General features: G+C 39.5%; 3 protein-coding genes across 9 annotated transcripts; 2 read left to right on the forward strand and 1 right to left on the reverse strand.

The window, feature by feature from the left end:
- Nucleotides 1–5: 5 nt before the first annotated feature.
- On the reverse strand, nucleotides 6–6,533 carry LOC105391980 (Bardet-Biedl syndrome 2 protein homolog). Its single transcript, XM_038106105.2, has 11 exons — nucleotides 6,348–6,533; nucleotides 5,923–6,100; nucleotides 5,210–5,439; nucleotides 4,488–4,670; nucleotides 3,829–4,033; nucleotides 3,286–3,533; nucleotides 2,805–2,990; nucleotides 2,175–2,555; nucleotides 553–716; nucleotides 295–443; nucleotides 6–188 (listed from the first exon to the last, which is right to left on the reverse strand). The coding sequence occupies exons 1-11, from the start codon at nucleotides 6,474–6,476 to the stop codon at nucleotides 88–90; spliced, it is 2,154 nt and encodes a 717-aa protein (XP_037962033.2). The 5' UTR covers nucleotides 6,477–6,533; the 3' UTR covers nucleotides 6–87.
- Nucleotides 938–2,138, forward strand: LOC119690570 (SUMO-activating enzyme subunit 1). The gene has a single exon (XM_038106106.2). It carries the CDS (start codon nucleotides 1,034–1,036, stop codon nucleotides 2,051–2,053), a length of 1,020 nt encoding a protein of 339 aa, XP_037962034.1. The 5' UTR covers nucleotides 938–1,033; the 3' UTR covers nucleotides 2,054–2,138.
- Nucleotides 6,534–7,183: 650 nt separating the features above from the next.
- On the forward strand, nucleotides 7,184–18,556 carry LOC105391981 ((Lyso)-N-acylphosphatidylethanolamine lipase). Of its 7 annotated transcripts, none has more exons than XM_048627628.1 (8): nucleotides 7,184–7,357; nucleotides 8,819–8,854; nucleotides 9,803–9,879; nucleotides 11,774–11,980; nucleotides 13,074–13,248; nucleotides 15,825–16,097; nucleotides 16,402–16,591; nucleotides 17,721–18,556. In XM_048627628.1, the coding sequence occupies exons 1-8, from the start codon at nucleotides 7,320–7,322 to the stop codon at nucleotides 17,871–17,873; spliced, it is 1,149 nt and encodes a 382-aa protein (XP_048483585.1). In that variant the 5' UTR covers nucleotides 7,184–7,319; the 3' UTR covers nucleotides 17,874–18,556. The 7 variants fall into 7 exon arrangements, with proteins under 7 accessions (XP_048483585.1, XP_048483586.1, XP_048483583.1 ...); XM_048627626.1 differs by lacking the exon at nucleotides 8,819–8,854 and adding an exon at nucleotides 7,522–7,647 and having other exon boundaries at nucleotides 7,206–7,357; XM_048627630.1 differs by lacking the exon at nucleotides 8,819–8,854 and adding an exon at nucleotides 8,334–8,371 and having other exon boundaries at nucleotides 7,211–7,357.
- The last annotated feature ends 1,209 nt before the right edge of the window (nucleotides 18,557–19,765 follow it).

Genomic DNA, 19,765 nt, shown 5'->3' on the forward strand with positions numbered 1-19,765 from the left:
TAATTAATTATTAAATTTAAGTGACATTTTAAATTTGTGATTGTGATAAAAATATAAAATATTTTTCTCTACTTCTGTTTAATTTTATTATGAATCTCCAACTTGCAGAACTTTTATGAGCGCGTCGATATTATTGTCCTTCACAGCTTTTCTGCTGGCCGCTACAACCGCTTTACTGTATTTGCCAACTAAAACAAAACATTACAAGAAATTAAATCGCAAATAATGTTAATAACTAAAATATTATAGTATTTAAAATGGGTTTCCCAAAGTCTCCAAATTAAAGTTACAAACCTCGAAGTCTTGCCGCCTGCTGTAAGATTGTGTGCAAACTTTTTAGTTGGGAAACTGCTTGTTCCTGTGCAGAACGGCGAATGTGGCATCCTGTAAGGAGTTCTTCATTCAGCATAATCACCTCTTTGTATCTGTTTATCATTTCTTTCCTGCAAATAATTGATTTTGTTAATTAGGTAATATTGTATAATATAATGAGACCATATGAGACACATAATTATCATATAATCAACCAATAGGTATATTTTGATATCTTACAAGTCATGATTGGACGCGTCTTGAGCTGCCGGTAACAAGGCTGTAATAAGCTGAGCTCTCTCTGCCGTTTCTGCAGCCAAACGTGACCTCATTTCTCCTACTTCAGACGCATATGCCATCTCATCACGAAGTTTCTGTTCAGCATCCGGAAAATTTGCTGTAGACTGTGAAATAAAATTTAAATATTCGCGCGTTTTGCCAAGCTGTTTTATACCTCAGTATAATAACATTTCTCTGTGTCCGACTCAAAGACCTTTGCTTCTCTTTATTAAGAAGTAACAAAAATTTGTCTATGGTTAATAAATGCTGTGAAAAGTAAATTATCGAAACTTTCGGCTAAAATAAACATAATCGATTAATGAACAACACTAAATTTCAAAATGGCGTCGCGTCATTGTTTTGGCCGGCGTGGTACTGTCAAACCGTATTTGTACTTGATTTGTACCGAATTTTTGCTATTTTGTACATAAATACATAAAAAATGGTTGAAAACAACGACGTGGAGCTTTCTGAGGCAGAGGCTGAACAGTACGATCGTCAGATTCGTCTCTGGGGCCTTGAATCACAGAAGCGGCTACGAGCATCCAAAGTATTAATCATCGGCCTCAACGGTCTTGGTGCTGAAACAGCGAAAAATATAATTCTGTCGGGAGTAAAGAGTGTTGTTCTGCAAGACCATGAAAAGCTGAAAGAAGTGGACCTTTACTCGCAATTCTTAACCCCTCCGGACAAAATCGGAGAGAACAGAGCTGAAGCTTCCCTGCAAAGAGCGCGGGCATTGAACCCTATGGTGGACATATCTGCTGAAACTAAAGGCGTTGACGAGTTGCCCGACAGCTTCTTCGCTCAATTCGACATCGTGTGCGCGACCGGGCTGAAGCAGGAGCAACTGGAGCGCATAAACAATGTCTGTCGGGACAACAACAAGAAATTCCTTTGCGGCGACGTGTGGGGCATGTTCGGCTACATGTTTGCAGACCTCGTCGACCACGAGTACTCGGAGGAGATCGTGCAGCACAAGGCCGTGAAGCGCGGCCCTGATGACGAAGAGAAAACTGCCAGAGAAACTGTCTCCATCACTGTGAAGCGACGCGCCATCTATGTGCCGCTACAAAACGCTCTGTCCGCTGATTGGTCCAAACCTGAGCTGCGCTCGCGACTGCGCCGCGGAGACCCCTCGTACTTCGTCATGAAGATCCTTTCTCGCTTCCGAGATGAATACAACAGGAACCCTGAGCCCGCCCAGAGGAAAGCTGACACAGAAGTACTGTTTAAAATGAGGGATGAACTTGTGAAGGAACTGTCTCTGCCCGCAGGCTTTGTCAGTAACTCCTTGCTCACAGATGTGTTTGGAGTAGTCTCGGGTGCAGCCGCAGTGGTTGGGGGTGTCATTGGACAAGAGGTAGTGAAAGCCGTCAGCCAGAAGGAGCCCCCACATAATAACATGTTCTTCTTCAACCCAATCAAAGGAGTTGGCTTTGTGGAACTTTACGGTCAGTGAATCTGAGATTTGTATTACATTCTGATGTTGTAATTATTTTAAGTAAACTTTAATTTTTTAATGAATATAAGTAATTATTTAAGTATACTTGTCTTTGATTGTATCTGTAAACTAATCTTACCTGCAAGTCTATCAAATTGAGATAAATAGCCAAGCTCTGAATCAAATCGCCAGCTAATCTTATATCTGGTGTAGAAATCTTGACTTGCCCATCTGATTCAAAGTCCATGTACAGTTTTCCTTTATCTCTCAGACAGTTGAAGCCGACATGGAGCTCTTTGGTCTCCTCGGTATCAACCTGGACCTCTTCTTCTAGAAGGAAATTCTGGTTGATCCAGATGCATATCCTCTGCACTCTCTCAGTGATGTGGAAAGTGACATAGCTGTCCAGCTGTGGCCTGGAGGTACTTGGAGCCACCAGGGTGTACATGCAGAATCTCGGGAGTTGCTTGGTCAGCTCAAATATGTGGAATTGCTCACTGTCTGCATATCCAACTAAAGCCTGTGAACACAATATATACTATGCAATTAATTACTAAAAAGAAAGCTATACTTAGAATATAAATACATGTAAAATATACCTATGCCAAATAGTGCTAGTCAGTCTAGTCACACAATGATTTGGAGCACATTAAGAAATTATTTTATTTGATATCCTCTTTAGTTACTTTATGAGGGAAATAATAACTAGGTATAGGTACCTTAGATTCTAATCTAGATGTTATGTATGAAAGTATATTTTGAACCACACCTTAATATGAACATCAATGGGCACATCCCTCGGTGGCCTCAACGCGACCTGCAGGTGGCTCCGTAAGCGCGCACTCGCCGGGTGACACGCCATCGTCTCCCCCGAGCTGAACACTCCCTCGGCCAGGACTAATGCCGCACGGACTATCGTGTCGTTGTTCGTTGAGACTGATAGGTCTAGGACACCCTGTGTATGAGAGGATCTAGATAGTGAGTGTGATGATATGCTTCACGTAATATGAATGTAACAGATAGTCTTCAGTTTTAGCCGGGTAGACATCGCCGGAGTAAAGTTCTTTGTTAGACACTACATCATCGCTACACCGAACAGAGTAAACACGCAAACCCCATCAAATATGGGTTAAAAGACAGATGTGGCTGGCTCATTAACCGTAGGTAACCCAAATTCTAACAATCTCTGGTCTCTGAGAGTGACTCCGAGTACCTAATAGAGCTCATAAGATCACTTTACAACGCCCTACCTCAGGCAGCAACGTAGTAACACCGACATGCAGCCTGGTGTTAGTGGGCATGGCGGTGGCCTCGCGCTCCAGACTGCTCAGGCCCTGCGCGCCCGCCGCGTTGGCCTCGTAGTGCTGCAGTTCCACCAGCAGCGCCTGCTTCCGGTTGAAGAGTTCAGTGATGGCCAGCCGGTCTTCTTCGGAGGGTAATTTGGTTTTAGATGAAGCGTTGAACCCCGTGGCTTCTTGGTATGGGGGGAAGCCGAGCACTGGAAATAGCAGACTTTATTGTAATTTTCATCTAGTAAGTAGGTATAAGTGCTTTGGCACCTAACCCTGAAATAGATAGTTATGGTGCTGAGTGCTCCCAGTACAAAACACGCAATAGCTATTTGACATTATTCACAATCATAATTCTGTAAAATACTCTTAACTACCAAAATCAACTTCATCTCATGGACCATCATATCATAGGTACTTACTCCTCATCACCCAAGCTAGTCAATGCTTTTAGCAGACCTTATTGTGCAATAAAAAAAATATCTAATAGTTACTCCAGCCCACCTTCGCCCTTATCCGACACACAGACCAGATCCGGCGCGCCCACAGAGCGGTAGTCAGCCAGCAACATGGCGGCGGCGGCGGCCCTCATCTGCACGCGCCGCAGCACCCGCCCCGAGCCGCCGTCGCGCCAGTCCACGCGCCCGTTGCTCCAGCAGCAGGCTAGGGAGTCGCCCGACCATTGGAGGGATAGCGCGTTTTGTTTCGACTGGGGATAAGGTTATGTAAGACACTTTATAGAAGACATGGAAAGAAGAGTCCATAGGCGTAGCTATAAAATGAATGTCTGTATACTTAGTCCAAGCAGAAAAGCACATCAAACTTTAGAGTTATCTTTTCATATAAGTATATCTTGATTTTCTCGGGGGAGGGGAGGGCCTTAGACAAGTATAACCACTATCCATGGGGAGGGCTCATCAAAATCGTTCACACAATGGTAGATAAATGCCGAAAATAGGCTCGCTACGATACGAAGAAGGCTCAGGTTCGATCTCACTGCACTGTATGCACTTATTTGGTTCCGTTCTCTATCTACATGGATATGGTTCTACAGAGACTACATGCCACCATATTGTATAGCCACCATGCAGAGAGCACATGAGAGAAGCTCGCAGTTACGTTAACCGAACACGGTTAGGAGAGATCATCATGGTTCTACCTACCTTCACCCGCCACAAGCGTATCCCCTCCTCATAGATCCCGATGGTGCCGTTCCCCAGTCCGTACGCGAACCGCACGTCCGACACCTGCGCCAGGCTCAGCACCGGGCCCGTCTCCGCCAGCTCCAGGACGAACTGGTTGTTCTTTAAAACTCGGATGTACGAGTCCTCACAGCCTAGAAGCAGCTGGAAAGAGGGTTTTAGGGTCAGTATAGTGTTGAGTAGCGTAGGTATTTAAGTAAACCAGAAGGCCTAGCACGGGGTGTAAGACATGACAAAAGTTTTACGTCGCGCTCACTCACATCACATCGCGCGGCTTCGAGAGTGAGTGCGACGGAAAACTTTTGGTACATGCGCGTATCGCACCCCGTGCTAGGCCTTCAGCATAAGGAGGTCTGACTGAAAATTTCTATTAAAAAAACGGCTTATAGCTTACTGTATGTTATTACGGGTAGGTAAAGGTGACATCATCATCATCTAAAAACCAAATTAAAAATTTATGAGGGAAATAATAACTATACATATAGTTCTTCTACATATAGTTTTAGTTATGTACATAGGTTTAGTTTGTATAATATATAAGTAGTTTAGTTTGTAATTGTAAATTATGTAAATAATTGTATGTTAATAAAATTAGATGCCATTCAATTTTACGTATAAGTTAATTAATTTATTGTTCAATAAAAATTTCTTCACCAAACTATTCCAATTAAAAATTTACCTACCTCATTCTCCCCATCCTTATCGAAGTCAAAACAGAGCATAGAACACACTTTCCCGCTGACGACATTCCAGAAGACCTCATTCCCCTGCCACGTGAGGCCGAGCACGGAGCTGTTGCCACCCACTATGGCCAGTGTCTCCGCGTGCTTGCCGAATGTGCCGGCTACTATCACGTTCACGCCGTCGGCAGCCTCTTTGAAGAACAAGTCTGCGTTGTCGTGCACATCGTATGCTGTGTGGAATATACAGGATAATAAGTAGGTAAGTATAGATATTTATTTATTTTATTTTGGGAAAACTTACACCACAATTTTATGATATAACAAAAGAATGAGCAGTAAAAGGCCTTTTACAAGTTTCCACTATACATATATGAGAGGGTAGCTTTATATTACATAGATAGATAAGTGACGTCGGTACCTAATGTTTGCATAGAAGGTCTCCTCAGACGTAGGTATGGTAGAGTTGGCTTCGTAATAGTAGCTCTAAGTACACTTTTGTACCTCGACAAATTCACAAGCCTCTAGCCATTCATTTTTAGGCTGATAATGATAAGGTTCATAAGTGTACCTATATCTATTAGCTACGTTAAGAAGCTGTAAGTACAGTAGTTACCTTAGTTTAAGAATGCTGAAATATTCATCCCGACTATCACTGAGGTGGTAGAGGTAGGTAGTTAGGTACTTACTACTGGAACTTGACTCTAGATACTTACCCAAAATCTGTGAAGGTGATCCAATCAAAAGCATGTCTCTATTGCAGTCAGGCTTGAGGGGCCCAGCCGCCAGTGCTATGACGGCTTGGCTCAGATTCAGTTCGGAAACCTCCCCGTGCGCTTCGGACCTCTGCGCTCTTCCACTTATGACTCCGCTGTGAGGGTGGTGGATGATTATCTACAAATATGTATAAAATGGAAGTAGCAAGTTGGTTTGTATAGCTATACCTACTTATTGTAGGTATTGTAAACAATCACGATGAGACCTAAAGCATCTGCGTCATTACTTATCCAATGGCGCATGGTGGAGTGGGAAGAATCTGGACTAAGACAGGTTGCAGATCATATTACTAAAAGTATAGGTAAAAACTTAAATATACTTAATGTAGGTATAAAATAATATATGATTCAAAGTAGGTACCAACTTTGTCATATCCGGCGGAAGCAGTTAGGCAAGGGTGTGTTCCGTCATATTTAGCAATAGTCACTATATTTGGTGTGACTTTATGATTTAATTCCAGTTTGAAAACTGGCTGTACAGTAGATATTAACATCGTTCCAGTGTTTTGTTTCTATTATCATCTGAAAAATTTGTTACTATGGTTACAGCCACTGTAAACATTATATAATGGACTCGATGAATGGAGGAGGCAAAATGTAGTTGTGCTCAAACATAAATTGATTTTAAAAGATGTTTTAACGAAAATAAACGTGATTCAGTTATTAAATCAGTTTGGTTCTCATTTCCACCGCCTGGTCCCACAAATTTACGTAGACTTTTGGGACACCCTAATATATGGATATTATTTTATTAAAATATTAGATTCTAGATGATCTAGATCTCGTTTTAAAAGGTATTTGAAAACTCTTCCTCTTCTGTCTTAAAATCATTTGCATATAAAATTAATCGATGGTATTTTTGTATTGTAAATGGTAGATCAAAGTACAATGAATAAATATCGTTACTAGTACCTCACTATGCTGTATTTTTTTTATCAAGAAGGCATTCCGATTCTACTATTAAAGTATAATTTACATTGTTATTATGATTATTTACTTTGCGATTATGTCGATATATACATCAACATCATAACTATCGCATAAGAAAGCAAATAAAATAAATTAAGAAACCATTAATAAATTTGTTTATTGTTTAAAAAACATTTAAGTAAGACCAAAACTTGCTCTTATAAGTAGTGTGCTTGGTTCTGAATGTACCGTAGTAAAGTTTGACTTTGACATTGACATTTTTGAGTTTGAGTTTTGTTTTGACATTGACAAGGTTTCTCAAATTTTAATTTTCATTCGGATTTATATTTTTGTAAAAATAACACTTCACTTACCTAGTTGTAGCTGTGAAATTAGGTTTTGGTTTGTGCGTGATATGTTTTTTGGACATGGGTAGTGAATTAAACCTTGCTACAACTGAATCCAGGTAATAACTGTTTTATGCGAATTTTCTTACGAATTCTTGTTTTATTAATTATTTTCATTGCGCAATAGCTGACGCATATCATGTTGTGCATTTTAAATTATTTGTTAAGTATATTTATAATTATATCAGCTTATTCTTACTCCTTCATATATTTTTCATTGTAGGTCTTCTGCATCCATCATTTAAAACCGCTTCATATCACCTGTAATGTTTGGATTACAAATTACATATCTGCATTGGACTCAAAACATTTTACTGTTTGTTTACCACACTATTATTGGCTTTTTGAGGTAACTATAATATTTATGCCATTGGGAATCATCTGACCAAATTGCTATGCTTACCATTTATTGTATGTCTCTTCTTTCATACTCTGTTTTAGTTTTTTTCTTAAAGCTATATTCAACGATCTGTAATTCAAATCTACAATACTGATTCAAAATAATATCCTTAAGATAAGTCAATTAGTACATAAAACATGTGTAACATAGGTGTTAAATTCAAAAATTGTTATGAAATAAAGGTAATAAACTTATCTTCAGAAGCTAAGTACAATACATGGCACTGTAACATTTCCCATTGAACAAACTCTAGTATTTTTTAATAGTACCATATAAATTAATTTAAAAAGAGTTACTACATCTTATCCCAATTAAGTACCTAGTTATAATTATGTACGTAATTAATAATAATAATAATCTTTATTTGCACACCATGAAACATAACTTAAATTTAACTTAATTAACATACATGCACAAATGGCGGTCTTATCGCTAAGAGCAATCTCTTCCAGACAACCGTTATAGATTAAAAGTTAAACATTGGAAAAATTAAATTAATTTAAGCTTAATTACTAGGATGACATGGTCGCTTTCTGTGAACAATAAAGATTAAAAAAAAAAAGTCCCAACATAGCTTTGTTCTTAAGATAGCTTTCCACACAGGTTTCATAACCACTTATGCCCCGCATTTACAGATATTAGAATACCTAAATTCATCAATGGGATTGGACAAGCAAGTTTTTATAAGCTACATAGTTTGATGTTTTTTTTTGGTTGGCTAGTTTTTGAGTTTGTAGTAATTTTTGTCACATACCTACCTACATAATGACTATTTTAAAGATACACTCACTAACCAATATAATCCATTAGTATGAATAGTTTTGATTTGACATGCAAGGTGTGCTTTGCTAATCTCATAAATCAATAAAATAATATAATATGCAATACACACAAAACGCAGTGTGATGTTTGGTACTTATATACTATTTCAAAATTCTTAAACTAAACCCTACTAGATCCTATCCTGTTTATCAATGTTTACATAAAAGCTAATATTAATGAATCTAAAAGTTCCTACTGAATGGGAACCACACACATGAGTTGATAATTTATAGAATATCCATAATTTATTATGACCATAAACAAATTAAATATCTATTTGGTGGCTTCCTTCTTGCAGGACATGGATTGGAAGTATTTTATCAGCTATATGGAAGTAAGAGATTTATAGTATAGCCCTCTCTATGTTTTTATCAATATGACAAAGCACATTTTTAGCACCACAACTTTAATTTAATTATGGGGGCCTAAAATTGAGGCAAATTTTATTTGCTTGCTAACTAGTAAGTTAACTATCTATTTTTCTTCAATAATGTTGAACTTAGATCATTTATGTAGAGACCTATATTGCACATTTTAGAAATTTATCATCTTATTTTTGTGAAGGTATAAAAAGAACACCGTACACTGTACAGCCACTGTAGTTCCATACTAACATCCTGTCCTTTGATCAGTGAGTCATCTTTAATGATACACTGATTGCTTGTAATAATGTTGTCGGTCAGAGTTTGATATGCATGTAGGTAGACAAATAGTGGCCGAATTTTTCGTATTGTAGAAAATAAAATGAATGTTTGACCTATAACCTGATGATCATGTTTAAAGCTTTTAGAACCAGCATTAAACATGGCATGAGGAATATTTTCATGTAATTTAAGCTTATCATCATCCAAATGATCAATGAGTGTTAACTGTTACTCAGTCTATTTATTAGATAATTTTCTCTTTCATATAAAATGTAGGTAGCTGTGTGTAGTAGCTATGAATTTACATGTTTGTGACTCTAAAGAATGTAAGAATTTTAGTAACTGAGATGCATATTGTTGTTGACAATGTTGTGTTGTGCATGGCATACAATCTTTGCAATCAATATTGTTATGTAAATATGAGTGGCTTATAGTCATACCCTTGTGTAACAAACCCACACCCTCAAACATACATAATCTGTTTAAATCAATTCATGAAATGACACAATTTCTCTTGTTTAGAATGTGTTTTCAGTGTGATGTGCTAATAAACATTAGATGTAGGTAATATATGTGGTGTTGAATGTTTTTTTGCACAAAATGTTTTTCTTCATGTTTCTTTTATTGTTACTTTGTAGTTGGACTGGAGGGTGGTGGAGCTGGACTCGACAGTCTGATGTGATGCTCCGCAATGTTGAAAAGAAAATCTTGTCATGTAAGTGTTTTAATTTATTTTATTTATTTATTTATTAAGAGAGATGTTAGGCCCACACGCCGCCAATACAAACATGATTTCCGAAACGGCGTGCATGACTTTGGAATTTGGCCCTTACTCTAGTTCAAACCTGAAACATATGCCCCATTCCAAAGAATCCGAGACCTATACCTACTTTAGTTGAGGCGAACAATAGTAATAATATTGGCAATATCGCAAACTGATAGGGCTTAGATTAAACCCGGAATAAGGAGGTTATGTCAAGGATGTTTTTTTATCAGTAAATGTAGTGCGTGTTTTCAATGTTATCAAACGCTGAAATTGTATGCAAGCTATCTAGGTAATTTATAATCACAATAGGGACAGAACTGGGGGTCTTATGGGCAATAATCTCGGCCAGTCAACCTGAACTAGGTGCTTAGTAGCTACAGTAGTATCCATGTATAATACTTCTCTAGGTAACTGAAAAATTATGTCGTAGATAATTACGTACCTACCTAAACAAGACCGAAAAGTAAGTCAAAATTACGCAAATACATTTATTATTTTAGTTTTCATGTTGCATACGGACATGTGTATTACCTATCTAAATAATTCCGTATATAACATAAATATACTTACCTAATTAATTTGGAACAGCTGACCCTCTATTGTCTGCACATAATGTGAGATCAATGAATTATCATATACTTTGACTAACGCAGTGACGTCGACCTGATGAACTATAGCACTTTGTTCTATATTCTCCTTGTTATGTACTTACTTATGTACGGTCCCACACTGTAAATAAATAAGTAAATAAGCAAAGCAACCCGACTCCTCTCAAAGTGACACTGCTACTTGACAGAGGTCAGTTTTCATTGACCCAGAATGTAGGTACATCAGGTTAGTGAGGTCTAGGAATCTAGGATAGTGTTGTAGCGTACCTTGGTTGTTGTATCTATGTTCATACGAAAACTATGATGAAATATCCTGCCCTAGATAAAGCCGTAAACTTTAGAAAGCTACAGTAAAAATCTCACTTTCTATGTTAGCTCATAGTTGTTTACTACGATTGATGATGATGACTCATTACTATTATTTAATTTGTTTACTTGTTTTAACAATGTTGACAGGGAATAATTTATATTCGTCGCGTGAGTAAAATATGTAGGTAAAACACAAACAGCCCATTAAAAAATACAGCACACGGGCCTTTTCTAAGACTGGAAGACTCTTTTTCGTAGCTTGTTCTTCGTGAAGCTAGAGTAACTCTGCTACCTATACCTAGGTACAAGGTTTAGCCTATATACCTACCTAATACCTATACATAGATATGTGGTGTGCACCGACTGCACTTAACCCCAGATGCTGCCCACGGATCGTGTTACAATTACTTCCTCTCGGCGTAGCGCGACACGGCACGGCCACAGGTCTACTAATGTACACTTATACCTATGCCTATGTACCTATAGTATAAGAAAACCTAGTACTACAGTACGAGTATACCTATAGGGTAAAGGCAATTTACGAGGAAAATATCCTGTATGCAGGTTCACGAACCAGACATGAACAAGTTTTACAGTCTGCACTGCTTAGAAATTATGAGAAGCAGTTCCTTCTTACTTGAACATTGTTTAGAAGAAGCAAAAGACAGAAAGAACAAGTGCTGATAAGGGCAGATTTTTTACGTTTCATTATCTTTATTATATGAATGAATCATGTGCATGATTGGACGTTAAATCCTCATTTGGTAAAATATCATGCATTTAGAGGTAAAGTCCGATTATGATTACGAAGGTTATTTTTTCTTTATAAATACTGTATAGGTCATGCCAAGCCTACCTAAACCAACCAACATCGCCATACTTATATCTAAATGTTTATTCAATCCACCCCTACTCCCCTATTCCAGGTCTAAAAACAGCTTACAAGCGTTTCTACGTGGACATCGGCTCGGTAGTGGGGGAGAGCGACAAGATATGGACCATCTCCCTCAACGAGGAGTCTCCGAAGACGCCGCTGGTGATGCTGCACGGCATGGGCGCCGGCGTCGCGCTGTGGTGCCCCAATCTTGATGCGTTCGCGGCCACGCGGCCCGTGTATGCTATTGATCTTTTAGGTGAGTAAGGCTTTGATGGTAGTGCTTCTGAAGGCACCAAATTTAAATTTAACCTTATTTGTTTATAAAATATACTATAGGTGTTTTCATAAATTTAATTTTCCAGTGAAAAAAAATAATGAAATTGCTAATATTAATTTTTGTGGCTTCACATTTCATATCAATGAGAAGGGAACAGTGTGATCTAATGTAATTTAAAACTACACAAACTATAAAACAAAAAATACACCATTATTTTCATTGCGTTAGCGTACATATACGTACATACATTGGTAAACGCTATACAGTCATTAAGAGTAATTTGTGTACGGGCCTTAACCTTGGGCCCGCTTGTGCGTGATCTTCAAATTCTACGTTGTACAAAAAATCGATACAATGAACGAAATGTTGTTGAATGAATCGACACATTGTGACGTTTTATACTCGTAACTCACATTGATAAAGTTATCTATTCTACTACTCCCGTAGTAGGTATATCAGCAATGTTAGTGGTTTGTACTTTACTTCTCATCCCAAGCCATCAAGCCAATAAGCAATGACCTAAACAGTGTATGTACGTAACATGCTAGAAATAGGCATCTACCATAGCAAGGATTATCAACAGCCATCAGCCAATAAAACTTTCACTATTGGACTTGATAGATGGGTAAATAATTTATTCACAGAAACATAACTGTACCTGTAGGTACCAGTTACATAAACTACGGCTGCGCCAAAAACTGTTTGTCAACAAGTAGAGAGATCAAAACACCGCAACTTTCTAAATAACAAAACAAACATAGCAAGAATTTTCAAAATGCATAGGTTTTTTTAATTTGTCATCATCAATCGCTAATTCAGTCAGATTTATTTATTACATAATATGAACCTAGAAACCGGAATCAAAATGCCATCCAGTAACTATATTTTATGATGACGATATTGACGATAGTTGCCAACAAATACAACTTTAACATCAGTCACATGTAGAGATATGTTTACTTGTCTAAGGTCACATGTGAAAAAATATCGTATAGTGAAATTAGTATTACATTATGTTTCAGTACTGTAAACGTGCCATCTTTAGTTACCAAACCTATACCACTTCCTTCAGGCTTCGGGCGCAGCTCGCGGCCCAAGTTCTCGTCGGACGCGGCAAAGGTGGAGGCGCAGTGGGTGGACTCGGTGGAGGAGTGGCGGCGCGAGCTCAACCTGCCGCAGTTCGTGCTGCTGGGACACAGCCTCGGCGGGTACATTGCCACGGCCTACGCTATCAAGTACCCTGATAGGTAAGTGAAGTGGCGTTTGTTTTATTATTAGCAGGAACTTTTCGGAAACGCCGCATGGCTAAAAAAGTAAGTCGCAGTGTTTTATACGAAAATACAGCCCGTTGTGTCTCTACATAGCATGCAATACTTCACATCAAGATCATTTGAGCTATTTGAACGGATTTTTACGCTGCGACCAGCCGGAACGCGCGGTCTATTATAGAGTAGTTTTGACGCGGTGAAGGCTATAGATCGCATCCAGTGGCATGTTTATGGAGAGCCCTCCGTCCAACAGTGGACTACTATAGGTTGAAGATCAAGGTGGAGGCGCAGTGGGTGGACTCGGTGGAGGAGTGGCGGCGCGAGCTCAACCTGCCGCAGTTCGTGCTGCTGGGACACAGCCTCGGCGGGTACATCGCCACCGCGTACGCTATCAAGTACCCTGACAGGTGAGGTGTTGTTTTATGATAGTGGAGTAATTTTTAGGAAGCGCCGCATGGCTAAAGTGACTCGCATGTAGGTATTCTATATGGAAATACAGCCCGTTGTGTCTCTACATAGCATGCAATAGGTACTTCACATCAAGATCATTAGAGCTATTTGGGCGGATTTTTACGATGGGATCGGCCAGAACGGGGGTCTATTATAGAGTAGTTTTGACGCGTTGAAGGCTATAGATCGCATCCAGTAGCGTGCTTTAGGAGAGGCGTACGTCCAGCAGTGGACTGCTATAGGATGAGGAACAAGGTGGAGGCGCAGTGGGTGGACTCGGTGGAGGAGTGGCGGCGCGAGCTCAACCTGCCGCAGTCCGTGCTGCTGGGGCACAGCCTCGGCGGGTACATCGCCACCGCGTACGCTATTAAGTATCCTGACAGGTGAGGTCTTGTTTTATGATAGTGGAGCAATTTTCAGGAAAAGCTGCATGCCTAAGGTGAGTTGCATGTAGGTATTTTATATGAAAATACGACCCGTTGCCATTCTTTATAGTGTACTATACTTCACACAATTGACAACATTTCAAAATTTTATACAGTCGAAATTCGAAAACCATTTAGAGATATGGCTCTAATATTCACAAAAAAAAATGTTTCCGATTTTTCTATTGATTTATTTCAGAGAAAAACATAAAAATCTAAATTATCATTCGTGACATCACGATGTGGCATAATAATTAATCGCGCTTTTACTTCTAAAACATGAACAAAAAAAAAACATGTTATGTCACTTTGACAATGACAATGACAAACGTCACTCAAATGTCTGCCACTTTTATGTGTCCTTGTCAATGACGGAAGTTTGTGATTGGTCCTTGCCACAAAATAAAGTTGAAGTTGAAGTTGATTGGTCCTTTGTTCATGTCAAGTTAATGTCATCCAACTTTTTTTTTAGGTTAGGCAGGCAACGAAAATATTTTTATCCAAAGCCTCGACGTGACGTCACTCATACTATAAATATTTTGAACTTTGAAATTAAATAATATATTAAAACATAGAAATATTAAGAAATAAAAAAATACGGGTCATCTAAATTTGTGATATCTACTCGAAAATAAAATAAAATCGGTGAGCATTTTATTTGAAATGTTGTCAATTAGATTTGGATCGATTTAAGGGAATATTTGTGCTGCGACCCGTCAGAACGCGGGGTCTATTATCTACTCTATAATAGACCCCTATTTTGATGTGGTGAAGGCTATAGATCGCATCCAGTGGCAATCTTCGGGAGAGGCCTCCATCCAGCAGTGGACTGCTATAGGCTTAAGAACACGGTGGAGGCGCAGTGGGTGGACTCGGTGGAGGAGTGGCGGCGCGAGCTCAACCTGCCGCAGTTCGTGCTGCTGGGACACAGCCTCGGCGGGTATATCGCCACGGCGTACGCTATTAAGTACCCTGACAGGTAAGACTAGCGTTAGGTATGTATTAGTAGAACCTCCGCTGCATAGAGCAGATCTTCTGTTTTTAACCGCGCCCTGGCGAGTGAAGACGGACCAGAATTTATCCGCACGACCACGACCCATGTAATGGGCCACTTTTTCCAGATATGTACTCACTTGTTAAAGGTCCTGCCTCTTACATTCAAATGTAGTTGTATTTGCGTCCAGCAGTCATAAGTCGCCTAAAACTTACCTTTTTACTATAGTGGCTTACATAATATTATATCATGTGTCTGTTACTGTTATTATAGCTATCCCGTTCCCAAAGTAATCACATCACCACAAACCGACCACTCAATTAGTCCGTTTACCACTGTTAACTGTGTTAACAATATATTAGCGCCATCTATAAATTAGAAGGTTTAACTACTTAGTTTCCTATGTAAACACAGCGTTATCTCGCAGGCTACTTGCATAGATCGATTATTAAGCATTACTACACTATTAAGTTCCTATACATCCTGCTAGATGGCGCAGTGTCGGGGGTGGTGGTAGCATATAAGCCGCTACAGGCGGAGTCTCGGCCTCTTTCCACGGGACCTCGCTGTACAAGCAACAATAAACTAGTATCCAGTATTACCAACACGCGGTTTCCTTCACATCCACGAGTCATCCCCTTCAACCACTTAAACACATCAACCGACATTCCAACCTTCCATTACAGGGTACGCCACCTCATCCTAGCAGACCCGTGGGGTTTCCCAGAAAAGCCGGCAAACGTATACGAGAAACACCAAGTGCCTCTATGGGTGAAGGCAGTAGCGACGGCGGTACAACCGTTGAACCCACTGTGGGCGCTGCGAGCCGCCGGGCCCGCGGGCCGCTGGCTCGTCAGCAAGACCCGCCCAGATCTGTCCAGGAAGTTTACGCCGTATGTGCCTGATGCGGAGACGGTTATACCGGAGTATATTCATCAGTGTAACTCGCAGACGCCTAGGTGAGTGTGATGTGATATTGCAGGTAGTTTTGTGTTTTATGTATGAATTTTAGTTTTCCAATATACATTCCAAAATTGTCACTATTGTTATTGTATTATGAAGCACTGTCAATCTACTTTAGTGGGTGATAAATGTTCAAATAGTTGAACTTATACTTATAGCTAATTTATACCTATGTACGGTGGCACACGAGCGAAAAAGGTCGTTGGCCACAAGTACAGCGTACTCACTTTAACATCTATCACCCAATATAAAATTTGGAGTACCAGATCTACTTACTATGATGCTATTATCAATTTCCAGCGGCGAGAGTGCCTTCCACGCTCTCATGCACGGCTTCGGCTGGGCGAAGAACCCGATGGTGAAGCGAGTGAACGAGATCAGCCCGTCCCTGCCGGTGACCGTGCTGTACGGGTCGCGCTCGTGGGTCGACAACTGCACGGGGCAGGTGCTCGCCGAGACCAGGCCGAAGGGGGCCAAGACTTATGTGCAGGTTAGTAGGAGCTGTTTGGATTTGAAGGGCTGAGAAAACAAAGGTGAAGGGTTTAGCCTGTTTTCGCAGCCCCCCGGCACTTTTTAGCGTTTCGCTTCTGGAAGGCTACTATAGTTTGATAAAAAAAACAAAATAACCAGAGCTATCGTGAAATCGATACGTTTACTACAACGACAAAGAGCCGGGGTTAGCGCGTCAATGCCCCAAAACTTCTTTTTTCGCCAGCTATAGGGCGTGACTCTTTCGTCATCGTTCAGTAATGGTGGCTAGAGTAACCAATGAGATCAGTCCGTCGCTGCCGGTGACCGTGCTGTACGGGTCGCGCTCGTGGGTCGACAACTGCACGGGGCAGGTGCTCGCCGAGACCAGGCCGAAGGGGGCCAAGACTTATATGCAGGTTAGTCAGTAGGAGCTATTTGACCTATCCAGGTCAGGCTGAGAAGACAAAGCTGAAGCGTTTAGCCTGTTTTCGCAGAACCCCGTCACTTTTTAGCTTTTTCGTTCTGAAGAGCTACTCTAGCTTGATAAAAACAAAAGAACCAGAGCTATCGTGCAATCGGTACGTTTACTACAACCACAAAAAGTAGGGTTAGCTCAGCAAGCTATTGAGCGTTAACCTTTCGTCTCGGTTCAATAATATAATGGTGGATAGAGCATTCAACGAGATGAGTCCGTCAATAATGGTGGATAGAGGAATGATCGAGATCAGTCCGTCCCTGCTGGTGACCGTGCTGTACGGGTCGCGCTCGTGGGTCGACAACTGCACGGGGCAGGTGCTGGCCGAGACCAGGCCGAAAGGGGCCAGGACTTATGTGCAGGTCAGTAGAGGCTATTTGCGATTATTGGGCGGAGATGTGGATGGAGGACTCTGTGAGTTGTGTGCAGGTTAGTAAATTGCGTGCGCAAATCGTCGTGTTAGTGTGTGTGTGTTTGTAACTAGTGTAACACTAGTGTTTAAACGCCGGTTGGATTCAAGCAGTGCTAAGCTTGTAGGTAGGCCACTGGTCGATTTCGTGATACCACATAAGAAGTTTTTTCGCAATTTCTTCTCCCCTTAAATGTACTCTTTCAAAATAGTGGATTTCAGAAATAAGAATTTGTAAGTGATTTTAAATTGTATTTTTTCCAGGTGATCAACGGTGCCGGCCACCACGTGTACCTGGACAAGGCGGATCTGTTCAACAAGTACGTGATCGAGGCGTGCGCGCGCGCAGACGACGACGAGCAGCCGAGCATTCGCGACGCGAACGAAACGGACCCTCCAGCCAACACTACTTCTTGATAGCAAATTATATGAGAGCCAATGGTGAGGTCGCGAAATGAACGGACCTTCCAGCTAAAACTTATTGATAGCAAATATGAGCTAATGGTGAGGTGTATGGTGTATGTATGATAAAAGTTGGTGTGAGATTGGTTGGCAGACGAGGGTTTATGGGTTGTGACACCAAGTGCCTTTTTTGCTTACAGAATCTAGCACTTCAAAATATGGTAGTTCCGATAATTTGCTATAAATAACCGTATACGCCCAAGAATAAGGTAACAATACGAAAATGGTGGTCGCCACATAAGATGGAGAGTAGTTTATGGATGGGCATTATATTATAACATAACAATTAAATTCAAATTCAAATAAAACTATTCTGCCAATCGATCTTACAGTAACTTCATATAATGTTTGAATGTGTTTTAAATATTGCTATAGGCCTCGGCACAGATCTTGATCATCATCGCGGTATGAAATCGATTACCAATGAGAACTACTTAAATTAAATTATTCACTTTACGTTTGTGCCGAGGCCCGGAAAACCTATAACGACATGCCTTTATTCTACTGCCTACGCTTGCTGGGTTTCCAGTTTGAAATAGCAAGATAATTATTAAAAATGCCTTTAAATATATTTATGGTTCACTGTAGATAATCCTCTGTACCGAAAGTATTTATAAATCCACGTTTAAAATTTATAATCCAAAGGACAACATTTCATTTTCTTTACCCTATATTTTTAATAGTTATTCTGAAAGTTTATAGAAAATTAGTGGACCCGTATTTTTTTATTTTGTATATACATACATATTTGCATGTTATTTTTAACTTTAAAGTTAATTATTTTAAAACCGGAAGTGACGTCACATATTAGACTCAATTTTTATTTTTGTCTATTGCCTGAGTCGAAAAAAAAACATAAATGACACTGACAAGTGACATTTAAACTTTGTTTACATGCCAACCAACAAATGGGTAATTTTCAAATGACCTTGATATTTCTAATGATGGAAAGTAGGTACTTATCATGTAAAAAAATAAGCAGAAGCATTTTTTCAGCTGTGTAGGCGGTGGCATGCTCTGGGACATATTATATAGAGGTCATCTCTTAATAATAAATAAAAAAAATAGTCAGAAAGTGTCAGAACAGAATTAATGAAAATTACCCAAATAAACAACAACGTCACGATAAAACGTCAACGTCAATCAAAAATGAAAGTGACAGTTACTTTGTTTTTAAATCTATAGGCTTTGATCATCAAAATGCATCGCACCTGATGCATGACGTCATCAGCACTTTTTTATTATTTTATTATTTTCTCGAAAATGATACATCCAAAAAATACAAAAACATTTTTTTTGTGGCCTTTAGAGCTAAATCTCGAAATGGTTTTCGATTTATAGCAGCTTTAGTTTTTTGAAATGTTGTCCAATGTTTGTCACTATAGTAGCCGTCTTCCAAGACACATAGAAACATTATTATGTTGTTTTCTATGTAAAAGTTTGGGTAAATTGGTACATATAATGAGATTTCGCTGGTTTTTCCTGTATCTACACTAATAGTTAGAAAATTGAGAATATACAAAAAAGTATTTGTTAGCTAGAATTTTATAAGAATATTCATCAAAGCTTTTGTACACCTAATGCATTGGCCTGTATACAAAAATGCACATTTTTGGTGAGTGAACTGTTTTGTGCACTTCAGTTTGTGGCAATTACTATGTGATGATAATTATGCCCTAAACACATCTTATTTTTTAAACCAGAAACTATACTAAACAAGAAACAACCCATTCGCACTAACTTGTGAAAGCGTATGCCTGCCATAAGCAGCAATATCAAACAAATTAAAATTGGGATTTTTGTGTGCATTTTTTAATTACTTGACTGTTGTGTTTTTTGTTTTAGTT

Source organism: Plutella xylostella, chromosome 19, assembly GCF_932276165.1.
Source record: "Plutella xylostella chromosome 19, ilPluXylo3.1, whole genome shotgun sequence".
In the NCBI taxonomy this organism is placed as follows: Eukaryota; Metazoa; Arthropoda; class Insecta; order Lepidoptera; family Plutellidae; genus Plutella; species Plutella xylostella.

What these genes read in the sequence shown, in the direction of transcription:
- LOC119690570 (XM_038106106.2), top strand. Translation starts at nt 1,034, where the DNA reads ATGGTTGAAAACAACGACGTGGAGCTTTCTGAGGCAGAGGCTGAACAG.
- LOC105391980 (XM_038106105.2), bottom strand. Translation starts at nt 6,476, where the DNA reads ATGTTAATATCTACTGTACAGCCAGTTTTCAAACTGGAATTAAATCAT. An exon ending in ATCACCTTCACAGATTTTGG is followed by an intron (nt 5,440 to 5,922) that starts GTAAGTATCTAG and finishes TATTCCACACAG; the next exon opens with CATACGATGTGCACGACAAC. An exon ending in GCAGGCGGCAAGACTTCGAG is followed by an intron (nt 189 to 294) that starts GTTTGTAACTTT and finishes GTTTTGTTTTAG; the next exon opens with TTGGCAAATACAGTAAAGCG.
- LOC105391981 (XM_048627626.1), top strand. Translation starts at nt 7,565, where the DNA reads ATGTTTGGATTACAAATTACATATCTGCATTGGACTCAAAACATTTTA. An exon ending in GTATGCTATTGATCTTTTAG is followed by an intron (nt 11,981 to 13,073) that starts GTGAGTAAGGCT and finishes CACTTCCTTCAG; the next exon opens with GCTTCGGGCGCAGCTCGCGG. An exon ending in GCTATCAAGTACCCTGATAG is followed by an intron (nt 13,249 to 15,824) that starts GTAAGTGAAGTG and finishes CTTCCATTACAG; the next exon opens with GGTACGCCACCTCATCCTAG.